We start from the raw sequence: 14,253 nt of genomic DNA, 5'->3' as shown, positions 1-14,253 counted from the left end.
TTCACCTACTGGCCTTGTAAAGCAAGTAAAATAATAATAATAAGTAACTCCACTATATGAACTTAAGGAGTTCTTGACACCTAACCAGTAATTTTTACACAACTGGGATTCCACAAAACATAATACATTTATTAGGTAATACACAGTACTGTATGTCACATCAAGCTGTCAACCTACAAACTGGAAAGGGTTCCAGTAAACAAAGATTGTGTAGCTTTTCTGCAACCCAGTTAAGATTCAAGTGTATTCATTAGTATGCATCAGCACTTAGCGTGCACGGGACATCAGTAAGCTAGCCGGGAGTGTAAGCCTGAACACTGAATGACCAACCAAAATCGGGTGGCCTATTACCTTTTGTTTTTGAAAATCCCCCCTGCAGAAATTGACATATTAAGTAGGGCCTAGTGTTCAGAAGCCATAAAACAGCATAGTCCCTATTTCTTTGATAACGTCAAGGCAAATTTTGCAGCCAGAAGCCTGATGCACAATCCCCTATTATACACGTGTGACTAGGGAAAAATATACCCATTCTGTGTGCCTAGTAATCTGCTATTATAGCAGACATTCATTCACATAAGAGAAGAGCTGTCCATTAATTTCCAGTCAGTTGACTTCTTAAGAATGGCTATAGAATGAAGTAGTACAATAGGACTGGGCCGACATTGATTTCCATTATGAAGTATTCTATTTTTAAAGTGTCTTGACCATAAATAGATCACAAAACCATTTACCTAAAAAATAATACTAATGCATCCACAAATAACATTTTACAGCCAATCTTTCAGTAAACAGCCAGAAAAAAAGAAAATATTAACAGTTTAAAACCAGTAACTCTTAGTTTTACCTGGCTCTCTGACTACATCCAATAACAGGAGCCATAGCTTCAAGACATGTACATTCTGCAATATATTTTTAATTGGTCTCTATAGAGGTATTAATTTCTACATTTGTTCAAATGGTTACTAACTTTTGCAAACATTTATCCTTATAGACCATCTTATCCTGTAGAGATGTGTATTCATATTCGAATATTCGCTATAAAACAAAATGGGATCCTTTGTTCAATTGCCTTGAATGTACTTTTAGTTGTGGTCTGGAGGCTAGGAGTGGATTGCAGAAGCTGCTCAGATTTGCAGCTGGACAGACTACTAGTTCATTTTATCATCCTACTGAGACTGTAGCACACAGCTGTATTTTCTTCTTCAACTTTTTGAATTTCATTCAAAATTACTTTATTTGAAAAAACTTTTTTATAGAGCACAAAATAAATATTGTGCACAAATTAGGTTGGCAGACAGGCCAAGGCAGGGGACTGTACACACACAGTGTATCCGAGTGGTAATCCAGCTGTACTCATGTGTCCTCAAGAGCCAGCTCTGCCATTAATCTCTTGGTGGCCACCAATGAGGCCATTTCTTCTAATACTGTTCATGGGTTGTGGTTTAGTAATACACTACCAGTAAAGCTTCATATTGTGTATATACATATATATATATATTTTTTTTACTCACAAAGTCCATTGCACACCATTCCAGATTTCCCAAGCCTGGTGCTAGTAACCAGCAGTTTCCGTATAAAGCACTTTCAAAAGATGGTCAGCACTCCAGGTCTTTAAATTAACAATTTCTCTTTATTCAAAGTCAAGTCGACGTTTCAGTCATTGCTGACTTTCCTCAGGACGTGAAATTGTTAATTTAAAGACCTGGAGTGCTGACCATCTTTTGAAAGTGCTATATATATATATATTTGTGCAGTTAATTATACAGGCAAAAGCTGTACTCTTGTGTCCACCAGAGCCAGCTCCATTACACACGCTCTGTGCGAGGTGAAGTCTCAGCCTTTTCTACGACCGGTTCCCAGTGACAACTGGGGCAGGCACATCCACAGCACCAGCCTACCTGTTTTATAGTCTTTACTCTGACATAAAAATAGTCCAATAAAGAGACACTCTATATTTTATCTCTGATCCTAGATTCTTGCAGATCACACCAAAATGTATAAGTCACAGTGAGATATTACACTACAAATATCTATATGATCCGTGCAGTACAAAATATAAAACAGAACAATCATCAAAACATGAAAATTATATCATGACATAGAATACAGTATATTATTGATCAGATTAATTACTGGCTTATTGATATAACACACCTACAATAATACGACACGTAAAACCTAACAATCTTACGCCTGTAAGACATGTCAGTAATGAAAATTTTACATTATGAAAGATTAATGAAAACACAATTACGGTATTAATGAACAAATCAACAGCAATTCTACTATGTGAAGACCAATCAACATGGTTGATGATGTTAGCATCTTGCTATAAACACCTGTATAGTGTGGTTAGGATTATGGCCAACTAAATATTTGAGGTTAGCATTGGAATATTACACTTTTGAAACTTTTTAACTTGAACTTCCCCTTCCCAAACATCAGTACTTACAGGATACAAGGTAACATTATCTATAGTGATACCTGAGTCCTGGTACCTTGATTAGTGACATTGGAGACAGTAAGGCCTTATTAGTCATTCGATCTTTCCGAAATACACTCAGCCACTTATCTGTCACTAAAATAATTAATCAATAAATAAATAATCAATAAAATAAATAATCAAAGCGTTTGTAGAGTCATATATGAAGGATTTCCTTCACACTGGAAGTTATTGTCCTTAAACTTGACACAATCTGTCAAAATAGGTATGGAATACCAATCTGGTACCCATGGTTGAAAAGCCAATGCATCTGGGGTTTGGGTTTTCACGTGAATATTGTCCTTCCATGTTCTGACATTATGTAGTTTTCAAAAGGAAAATGTTCTGTTGTCGGTCATAGGAAATTGATAATAGAAAGTATATCTCCATGTGTTCAGGGTCAATGTAAAGAAGAAGAACATATCTCATTTCATAGGCAAGATTCGGTTGCTTAAGTCCTACTTTTTCTCCATCAACATAAGTAATCATTTTATAGAAAATGTTGTTTAACACAAAATATTAATGTGTCCTCCAGTCTAATCGTCATTCCGGATTGCACCTTAGTTGTGTATAAACAAAAGTTCACATTTATTGTGACTTTGGTGCAAAGTAATATGGTCACGATGGTATCGTTCACCCTTACCTCAAGTCTCCTAAGTGCTCTTTTTGTCTTTCCATTTCACGATTTATTGCTCTGACTTTTCTTTTGAGTCCTTGAATTTCAGTCAACAAAATCTGGACAGAAACAGAGGCAGAAATGCCGGTTGCAACGGCCGCAGTTATGTCTGTACATACCAATACAACAATTAATGCGACAAGGGATGTTGTAGCTCAATTGCTTATCATAATGGAACTTGAAACACATGGTTTCCTGGCTTGCTCAATAATGTATTGAGCACGTCCCTTGTGCTCTTTCAAGATGCATCTTGCATCATGCCCTGAGTTCAGGGAGCTGCATGGATGCAACATTATACCCTTTTTCTATGGATACCTTTGGGTCCAAGCTGACAAATACACACTGGTAAGATTCTCCTTTTATGAATAATTCCCAGTCTCTTGGATCAGGATGCCAGAGGATGGCCTAGGCTCTGTGATCGGTTCCGTTCGTAGTTCATGACACAGGAGCAGGATGATCCAGATGATTCTCATCCTTCTTAGGCATCTTTGAACCTCAACAACAACTTAATTTGGAATCATTCTATTTAAAAGTTAAAGAAGAATACTGCATTTTGAGACTGATGTAATACAATTCATGTATATAGGTCCCAGGTGTGGAGCAATGGAGAGCAGGGAGGGCCAATGCTCCACTCCCCTTTCAAGTGCAAAATCCATGCCATCTATTGCAAGAGACGTAGATGTCTGCAGGATCCAGTCCAGGATTCCTATGAAGCCTGCATCAGGTACAGCATCTGGGCATTAAAACCCCTGGATCATGAGACTGTTGTGAGATATGGAAGTTCCCCTGTGCTCCCAAGGCAAGGAAACGCCCTGAAGATCACTGAGCCAAGTCTGGCAAACATGCCTGGACCCATGTGTACGTCCTAGGGAAGGTTTCCAGAGCCTGAATGGAACAAGGTCACTCCTTTCAAATTTTGGCACCAAATCTGAATTTAGTGTCTTTTCTGCTTCCTTGCCCTGGTGGGAGATATTGCACTTCCTAGTAGTTTTCAAATTATAATAGGTTTTAGCACTGGTTGTTGCTTTTTCTAGATGCTTTTGGGCAAAAGAAAATGCATGTTTGAGATGCTTATGCAAATTTCCAAAATATTGATGGTTTGTTTCACCATGAATCAATTTATGACCAGACGTATGGTATGACAAGTGTTGTGGTGAAACCATCATCTTACCTGCAATCAATTCAAAAGGCGATCTTTAGTAGCAGTGCTAGGTGTAGCTCACACTTACTGTACTAGAAAAGACACTGGTGCAGGGTATTACACTGTGTGAAGAAAGACATGTGAGCAATTAATGCATCTCCATACTCCAGCTGATGAAGTCCAATTAATATAAATATAATAGAGAGAAGACATTGGTTTTGTTATTTTTTTCAATAAACTTCATCAGTTTCTTAAGCTTATATAGGGCAATGAAGGAGAAAAGGCGCCAAATTCAGATTAAAATAGAGTGACGTCGTTAAGTTATCTTGTTTGTGGTGTGTGGGGAAGCCAGACCCAGAGAGAAGCAGCGCCCATTGGAGGATGCATGTGCAGAGGGATCCTTCGTACAGCGTAGGACACAGGAAGGTGGACGTCCATGTCGGAGAGGCGGAGGAGCAGACCCTACAGCAGCAGTGGAAGGTCTACCCAGGCGTCGGGCCAGTGTGTAGGTAACAAATAGCCATTAGAACTATGGGCAACTTAATGTCCCAGTCTTTATCAGACTATTTCACATACTTTTTGAGGATGCTAAATATTGACTGGTAGCCCTCCGCTAGAGGCTGCATGGTAGGCGATATGTAACTTGTGCTTAACACCTAGGATTTTCCACATTTTTTATCACTTCACTAGTGAAATACCTTCCACAATCTGAGCGGTTTCTACAGTAGTCTTCTTGCCTTCTATATAGCTATAAAAATTCTGCAGTGCCCATAATGTAGACAATAAAGCATTTTCCTAGCTGTTGACTTTAACAGGTGACAATGTTTTGCTAGCATATGCAATGACTTTGTTCATGATATATACCTACCCCCCTCTGCATATGCTAAGAAGTTTTGTCTTCAGCTCATCTACGGCTTGGTCCTGGGCTTCCCCCAAGCTCCATGTTACTTGTTTTTTTAAGCAGCTGTACAAGGGGTTTTGTTATTTCTGCATGATTATCAATAAACTTCTGGGAGTAGTTGGTCATTTATAGGAATGATCTTAATTAATTGACATTGGTGGAAGTTTTGTTGTTCAGCACGGCTTCAACTTTCTTCTTCTGTGAATTCAACCCTTTCAGGAAATTACCTTTGTAACAATTACAATTGCCTTGTGGAGAATGATATCTGATCTTTTAAACATTAGTGATCTGCTCTTGTTAATACAGCATAATTAGCAAGAGCATAAACTCTGGTTAAGGATCACATCCAGAAAAACATTTTGGATCATCTCCAAACTTTATTATTCTAAAGAAATATATCTTCATTCATATTCTTCTTGTTCACATAAGAACTTAGAATGTATCAACATTATTTGTCTTCCATATGTCAAAGAAATAGTTCCAACCTGTACTGATGTACACAGTGTTACCCCCATTTACCTAAAAAATAGGTAAATACAACCTCAAAACACATGACTTATTACACCATGTTATAATTCATTCAACCAAAATAAAGCCAAAATAGAGAAGCCATGTGTGAAAAACTAAGTACACGTTATGATTCGCTTTAGAATCACCTTTAGCAGCAATAAATTGAAGTAATCATTTTCTGCATAACTCAGTCTCTCACATCATTATGGAGGAATTTTGTCCTACTCTTCTTTACAACGTTGCTTCAGCTCATTGAGGTTTGCAATAATTAGTTTTTGCACAACTCTCTCAAGGTCCAAGGCATTTTAATCAAGTTGAGGTCTGGATTTTGACTGGACCATTGCAACACCTTGATTCTTTTCTTTTTCAGCCATTCTGTTGTAGATTTGCTGGTGTGCTTGGGATCATTGTCCTGTTGCATGACACAATTTCGCAAAAAAGAAATTGTACAGCGGCCAATGAAAAAAAGGGCAGATTTAAAATATAAAATGAAATAATAAAATATCAAGTGCCAAAAAAATGCTGCATATGGCACAAAAATAGGGCACAATCACCTATTAAAACAATACGACAGAAAATCAACTGAACCATGCGTAAAAACACTGGGACGAAACGTTTTGCTGTTGTATTGTTTTAATTATTGATTGTGATTCCATTTTGGCCAAGCTTTAACTGTCAGACAGATGCACTCACATTTGCCTCTAGAATACTTTGGTATACAGAGTTCAAAGTTCGACTCAATGACCGCAAGTTTCCCAGGTCCTGTGGCTGCAAAACAAACCCAAACCATGGCTAACTGGTCACATGGTATGAGGTGTTTGTACTGAAATGCTGTGTTTAGTTTTCACCAAACGTGGCACCGTGCATCATGGCCAAACATCTATCCAAAGGACATTGTTTCAGAAGTCTTGTGGTTAGTGCAGATGCAACTTTACAAACCTAAGCCATGCTGTCATGTTCCTTTTAGAAAGAAGGGGCTCTCTTCTGGCAACCCTTACAAACAACCCATACTTGTTCAATCATTTCCTAATTATACTGTCATGAACTTTAACATGCGGAGGGCTGTAACGTCTGAGATTTTTGCAATTTCTCATTACACTGCCTGACCTTGGGGTGAATTTGCGGGGACATCCACTCTTTGGAACTATCCTGAATGTTTTCCACTTTTGAATAGTCTTTCTCACTGTGGAAGTCTGGAAATGGCCTTATAAGCCTTCACAGATTGATGGCCAGAAACAATTACTTCTCTAAGATCATTGCCCATATCTTTCCTCCTTGGCATTTTGCTAACACACCTGTATGCTCCAGACCAGCAAACTATTAACACTTCTGCTTTTATAGAGGTGGTCACACTTGGTAATGATCAATTAATCAAGGGCATTTGATCAGCATCACATGTCTGCTTATGGAAGCAGTAAGGGTGTACTTAGTTTTTCACATTATGGCTTCTCCATTTTGGCTTTTTTTTGTTTTTGAATAAATCATGACACTGTGAAATATGTCATGTGATGTTCATCTGAGGTTGTATTTACCTGATTTTTAGACCTTCTAAGAAACAATTGATTATTATGATGTACTGATATGTAAAACCATAGAATTCAAAGAGGCTGTACTTTCTTTTTCACATGACTGTTTTTATCTAACTGCAATACAGAAGAAAGAGTTGCAGGCACGTTCCTCCTACTCCGGGGTGAAGGAACCACAAAGGTTTTACCATTATTAACACAATCACCTGTTAGATGGTGAGGATCTGGAAATAAAACAGGGTTAGAAATGACATAAAACGGGCCTTGTACTGTTTTTACTGCACTACGATCTATTGTGGCGGAGCTGGCACTGCAAATGTTCCTACCCCTAGAAAAGAATTAGCTGTAGCAAAAGTTTGACTCCACTTAGTCACTTGTTTCATTAAATTCTTTATTTAGTCACTCGTTCTAGGGACATGGTGACAAAAACTGTTTTCCCATTCCTATACTGCGTACTAGAATTAGAGTTGGATGGGTGGCTAAGACTGTTGGGAATTATCGTAATCAGATTGGCTAGATCTGTCCCTGTTAATCCTGTAAAACCTCCTGTTTGCGTGAGAATTCCTATTCCACTGGCAATTACCTTTCTTCTACTGGGGATTCTTTTTCCCTTGTATTCTAGTATTCCATATTAGAAGTTTTAGGCCTGACAGGTTAAGCTGTAGCCGATTCCTGCTAAAATATACTATGCATATTTTCTGGACTAAAATAAATAAATAAATAAGTAAATCTTGTTGAAATGTGAGTCCAGAAGGTGTCTGGGACCTCCCCATTCAAAATGTTAAACTGAATTTGGCTTTGACATGGAACAACCCTCTGAATTTCATCTAAATCAAAAGTCTAGGAAACAAAATGTGTTGTCTGCAAACAAATGTGCTAAAAAAACCCAAACATTTGTCCTCCACTAATCTATTATCTATTAACCTGATTGGAGTGAGAAATGCTTAAACCTTTGTAACACTTAAAAAAAAATATGTGATCTGCATCATTTTGTCATAAAATGTATCACCATGTGTATATAAACAGGAAATGTAAAATACATTACTAGTCTTCCAAATGCTTTGCTTACACACCTCTAAAACAAGTCTCTTCAACCTCTTCAAATGTTTGGGGTATGAATATCACATTCAGAGATGATAAAAAAATGCTACATATTATTTATGACTAACTACATCGCCTTTATTAAAGAGGATTCATATACATTTCACATATTGCTGACCAGTTTATAATGGGCTATCCTACAATTTGAGTCTAGCCAAGAGCAGGGCCCTCTTCTCCTTTTGTACCTGTGTGTTATTTAGAGTGATTTTCATTCCTCTGACTGTAACAGTTACAGACTCTGCGGGCGCTATATAAATAAAGCAATATTATATAGGCGTGCATGCGATACATTGCATGGTAGCCACAAATCCGAATTTATTGGAACAGTAATATGGAAGGTCAAACGGAGCAAGCACTAGTGTTTATTCTAGTTGTTTAATCATTGAACTATGAGTTTGATATCACTGTGATTTCTAGCGTGATCTCACTGGTTTAACCATGCATTGCGCATGTCTGCTCATGTCTCGCTGGTTTACAGACTAAACACCTTTGCTTCCCATTAGGCACGCAGTAATCCTGTTACTAACGCATTACCTGTTTGCTTTATACCGTTGTTATATTGGACATCCTATAGGAGAAAGCCTATTAACAGACAACGCTCCCAGACACTGACACGTGCCTTATCCGCCATTTTTCATGGACATCTAGAATTCTCACGAGCTGTCACCAACCACCTTTCAGAAGAAAACGGATTGCTTCAATCACATTTACACGTGCAAGGAAGCGCTTTATGTAGTGTTTGGCAACGTATAAAAATTTGATACATCCAGGCAAAATGGACAACATGGCAAAGCTAGCCGGATTGGGCTGCTGGGAGTCTGGTACCAGTCCAGGTAAAAATGCTAATTATTTCTTGCAAGTGTAAACCTTGATATTACTGGTGCCCAATATTTCAGGTTTAATAGAATTTGCAGTTTATTCAATTGTGCATAATTAGTTACCTAGAAATGTAATTAATAGCAATTATACTAATTAATAGCAAGCGACCTATTCCAAATCCCATATGAGGTAATCTATCGAAATGTATAACATTCTACTGTTTTTGACGCTGTTCTTAACGATTATCATTAGCGTGAGGCGATCAGGACCATGCATGACAAGACCAATGAGGCTCAACCAATCACAGGCCGGCTACCAAAGGCCCGATAAGATGTTCTTTTAACGCCCTTATTTCTGCTCTCGGAGCACGCTATTGGCGAAGCGTGAAATAACGTAGAACTGTCGTACGTTACCGGAAGTGGTCTATCTTTGGTTGGCGTCACGTTGCTAACCGATGGCTGGCGTGTCCGATAGTACTTCCGGGCCTTCTTCTGAGGCCACCGGTACCATGCAGGAGTCTGAGTCCGAGTTGGAGCGGTACGGAGTTTTGGTTTATAATGTGATTCCTTTATTGTTTCTGTATTTATTCCCGTGCGTGTGACAGGCAGCTTCGGGGCTGGTGACGGTTCCTTAGTCAGCAAAAATGAAGCTAGTTCGCACAGCATTATATTGTGTACCTGCTTCTAGAACTTGTAAATATTTCAGGGGTTTCTGCTTGCCTGCATTGATAATTGATATTAGAATCCTATTCGTGCTTAAAGATGAATTTTACAATCTTGGGTTAAAGAACCAGGTCGGCTACTAGCCAGTGTTACTAGCCGGCTTTAGGTAAAATACAGGGCCTTGTTAGGTCCAATTTAAAATGGTTCACTAGATCGCTTCACTCATAACTATTGGTTGCTAAGTCGGTGGGGTTTATTCACTAAATGGCGAGTTTACATTAGAGTTGTGTTTCAGCCTCTTTACGCTGCAAAGGACCAACCCTACTGTATTTCTGCTGGCGGAAGAGCTATGCTGGCCCTTTATAATGTATAGTTAAATGAATGCGACTTATTCAAAGTCCCCTCATGCGTTAATACATCTTACAGGGCCAGCTTAATTTTTCTTACTGGAGTAACCTGGCAGCGTTGGCCCTTCCTAATGAATAGTGATGTGAGGATGTTAAAAGCATTTTTTCCCCAGCCCTGTATACATGTAAATACCAAAAAAGGCTATACCATGGTGCGGTAAATGTTGTTTTTCGCAGGGCCAAATTATGTGTGGTGGGTGAATTTTGGTGTAATTTATTATTTTGCATGCTGGAAATGTTCTATTTTTTTTTCTTTTTCCGTGTATGTTTTAATTATCTTAAAATCCAAAGCGATGTACTTAACTTAATCAGTTTCCGTCTTTAATTTTTAGTGACGTGTGTCTGGTAGCTTTCTGTTTGCAAAAGGCACATATAGATGATTGTATGCCCTTTGTGGGCTACCCTTGTATCTGTTGAACAAGTATCGTGTGCTTTGTGTTTCTTTTTAATTGTGTTAAATGATGTGTTGAGGTAAGAGAAGCGTAAAAGTATTCTGAATGATTCCTGGAAGTGTTACTGCCCCCGTAGTAGTTTGGGTAATGTGTGTGTGTGTGTGTGTATATATATATATAATATATATATTATTGTGCATAAAGAGCAATTATAGTGCAAAATGTTGTAGGCATCAGGGACGTTCTATAATTAGCTTATTTTTTAGCATTAGTCCTGTGATGAGAATATGGATATAAAGATGCATTGCAGATAAATATTTACCGCTACTGCATGTTTAGTCCCTGTTTAAGTTCTGTGATCAGAATATCCGAATATAAAATTATGTCATGGTACAACAATTTAAGTGCTAAATATGCTGCCACGCACTCAAGTCTAATCTCATAACCATCGCTCTCCATCACATGGTGGTTCCTACTCCTTATAATAGTTGACTAAGGGGCAGTAGTAAATGGTAGAGTACGGTAACACGTTCACTATGACAGCCAGTTAATTTTATTGAATGGCAGACATTAAATATTTTACAATAATGAAATTGCAGCTTTAACGCGAAGAAATGTTTGACGTGGTTCAAATGGTCAGCTTCTTATTGGTATAGTTTTATTACAATGCAAAAACCATATTGCTTTTTTTTCTGAAAAGGCACCTGTTTTATTATTTATTTATTTTTTACACAGGGAAGCAGTAAAAGAACTTCTTAGTGAAGCAAAACGTGGAAAGATTCGATCTGAGACTATGGGTGCAATGGGCTGGTATGTTGACATCAATGTTCTTATATCTGTTTAGCGATATTTAGCACGCTATATTTATATGTATCCTTGTTATTAAATGGGTGAAGTTAAGTCCCACGTGACAGACCTTGTTAATATTACTATTTCTGTTCTATAGAAGTTACCCAAGATGATATTTCCTCAGGTACCTTCAACCGGCTGTGTTTCCTTACTCCCCTCAGAGGATCACAGATAGATCAATAGTTTAGAAACTATATTTGAAAGAATACCATAGAATAGATAATTTCAAAAATAATAAATATTTTCATGGGCCCCAAAACGTGTTGCTGCATGCAAATTTGCACATGCATTCTTTATTCCAAAATTAGAGTTGTGTCTTGTTTAAGTGTTCACATTGCCACCTCTACTGAAACCAGGAAACATTAGTATGCACACATTTTGTACATGGTCAACCGCACTCCCTTTAAAGTTATTGATGCAGTAGCCAATGCCAAATGTATGCTAGCAAAGCACCAGTGTTCAGATGACATACGTATGAGACCCACATTTGTTACAACAACAAGGTTTCAAATTAAGGGAAACAAAAGAAATGTACATGCGGCAATCTGAATGACTTGATATACATTTTGAATTAAACATAACTCAATTTAATTATGGTTAAATAAGTATAAATATATAATTATATTTTAATCTGGGGTATCGCAGTGCTTCCAAAAACATTTTTTGTTAGGGCTTGGGTGGAACTGTTATTTTTGCTTGTAATTACGACAAAATTTTTTAAACCCCACTATATATCTGGGAACAATCATCAAATTAACATACAGCTCTACTTCTACAATTCTTATTTCAGGGAAATGTTTTAATTTTATTTATTACAATATTTACTATTGCCTTTGGTCCAAATAAACCAGTGTCTGATTGGGCACGGCTCCCTTCCCAAATTGTACACTAGGTGGCGCACAATGAAAGCTCATTACCAAATTATTGGGAGATTTAGGACAATTGAAATTGAATTCTTTGCAATTTTGTATGATTTATCCGCAGGATGAAATGTCCACTCGCAAGCACCAACAAGCGATTTCTGATCAATACTATTAAGAATACAATGCCACTGTCAAAGGAACAAGATCCCGACAGCAAAAGGGACATAAATAAATCAGAGGAACATGGTAAGGAGAAAAGGGATTCGAGGACGGACAGAAGACATCCCTACAAAAGCCATGGGTATTCAAGAAGGGAGAGGAGTCCCTCTCCTTCACAGAATAACAAGAGAAAGGAGGAAAAAACACATAAATGACGTCAAACGCAGTTGGTCCTGGACGATCCACACAATCTGTAAACACTGGATTTGTGTACATTTTATCAGTAACACGTTTTATGCATTTACTATTGACACAGACTGTTATGTTGTACTTGTATTTAACCTATTCTTTGCCAGGTTGCCTATAAGGTTGTGATTATCTTGCAATAAAGTTGATCAACAATAACAATGTCCCTTAGCACTATTGACAGGTATAATAATTCTTCAAAATGCATTTTGTACCATAGTTGTGACTGATTTTTTTTTTTAATCTTCTTTTAGTGGTTAAAAAAAACAAACCTTGACAGTTCTATAAATAACTTTTTATTAGAAAAGGAATTTCTTTGAGGTTCTGTAAATTTGGTTGTAGTTCTGTCCAAGAGGTGCATGTAGATGATTTCTAGCTATTTTGGTTGTACAATGTCAAAAGCTACCATTTTTATGATATTTTACGTGTGCATGTTTCATATCTTGTTTAAACGTTACAACAGATCTCTAAGGTACAGTTATTGTGTGTTCATTTGTAGCCTTTCGAGGTGATGTTGGTCTGCCACTACTCAGTCCTGAGGCAGCATTTGATCGAAGCTAGTGAAAAATACTTAATATTGCCAGCCTATTATATATGAGATTGTCATGGAAGGGGTTAATGAAGCCTGTGGCTTGTCTTGTAATCTTTTCCACACACTATGTCTGCGTGATAGAACTCCAGTCCACTTAAATCAAATGCTTTGAAATTTCATTAAACAGTAAAGTACTTCTGTACGTAAATATATGCATTGATTTGAAAGCACTTCATCCAACTTTTAGTGAGCTATATTCTTGAACTGTGTTCTGTATGTGCTTCTATATCGATATTGTAATCCTTGAGTCCCCCTAGCTCACGAAAAAAAAACAACTTTCGTGTGTACTGGCGGCGATACGTAGAGCTTTATTCAGTTACGTAGGTTGAGGTTAAATGAAACTTTTGTCGTGTCTGAGTTAGTCAAATCTCATGTTTAACTCGCCATTTCTTTTATATCAGAATTTACCAGACTGAGATGGCAAAACGTTTAAGTAAAGCATAGCATGAGCCTGTTCCTTCAACAAAGGCAAACGCAACAAGGTTCGGTCTTCATATGGCCTCAAGTAGGAGAAATTCTTTTGGATCTCTCCTTCCTCTCACCCTTTAACCATTTGAGCGCCAGTCACACATTGGGTATGTGGTTGTGCACTGACCCAATACTCAATCACATGAAACGTTTTTTTTTTTTTTTTTTTTTACATGCAGCGTCTACCGGAAGACAACTAAAGTTCCCAATCTGTGCATATAATCTTCGGGGTGGGGTGGGGTGGGTTGGGGGTTTTATTGATAGTGCAACAGTCAATGTCTGCTGCTGAAGTGTTTTTAAAAATATATATATCTCACTCTTGGGCAGTGCATTACCTAAAATGTGTAAAAGGCATACACATTCAGATTACCAGGTTGCTGCTAGACTAATGAAGACCAATAAGTACACAACACAAGAATTCATTGCATACTCGGTGAATAACTTTCTAAGGCATGAATA

The 14,253-nt window shown here is 37.7% G+C and overlaps 1 protein-coding gene across 1 annotated transcript; it reads left to right on the top strand.

The window, feature by feature from the left end:
- The first annotated feature begins 9,568 nt into the window (after positions 1-9,568).
- On the top strand, positions 9,569-12,892 carry POLR1D (RNA polymerase I and III subunit D). The gene is made up of 3 exons (XM_053456402.1): positions 9,569-9,693; positions 11,353-11,427; positions 12,451-12,892. Exons 1-3 carry the CDS (start codon positions 9,611-9,613, stop codon positions 12,701-12,703), a joined length of 411 nt encoding a protein of 136 aa, XP_053312377.1. The 5' UTR covers positions 9,569-9,610; the 3' UTR covers positions 12,704-12,892.
- Positions 12,893-14,253: the final 1,361 nt, after the last annotated feature.

Source organism: Spea bombifrons, chromosome 2 (genome assembly GCF_027358695.1).
Source record: "Spea bombifrons isolate aSpeBom1 chromosome 2, aSpeBom1.2.pri, whole genome shotgun sequence".
In the NCBI taxonomy this organism is placed as follows: Eukaryota; Metazoa; Chordata; class Amphibia; order Anura; family Pelobatidae; genus Spea; species Spea bombifrons.
The sequence above is the reverse complement of the archived record's forward strand: the minus strand, read 5'-3'. Positions and strand labels throughout refer to the sequence as shown.

Excerpts from the sequence above, each read along its gene's own strand:
- POLR1D (XM_053456402.1), top strand. The coding sequence starts at position 9,611 with ATGGCTGGCGTGTCCGATAGTACTTCCGGGCCTTCTTCTGAGGCCACC. Across the intron at positions 9,694-11,352 it reads TCTGAGTCCGAGTTGGAGCG|GGAAGCAGTAAAAGAACTTC; the intron begins GTACGGAGTTTT and ends TTTTTTACACAG. Across the intron at positions 11,428-12,450 it reads ACTATGGGTGCAATGGGCTG|GATGAAATGTCCACTCGCAA; the intron begins GTATGTTGACAT and ends ATTTATCCGCAG.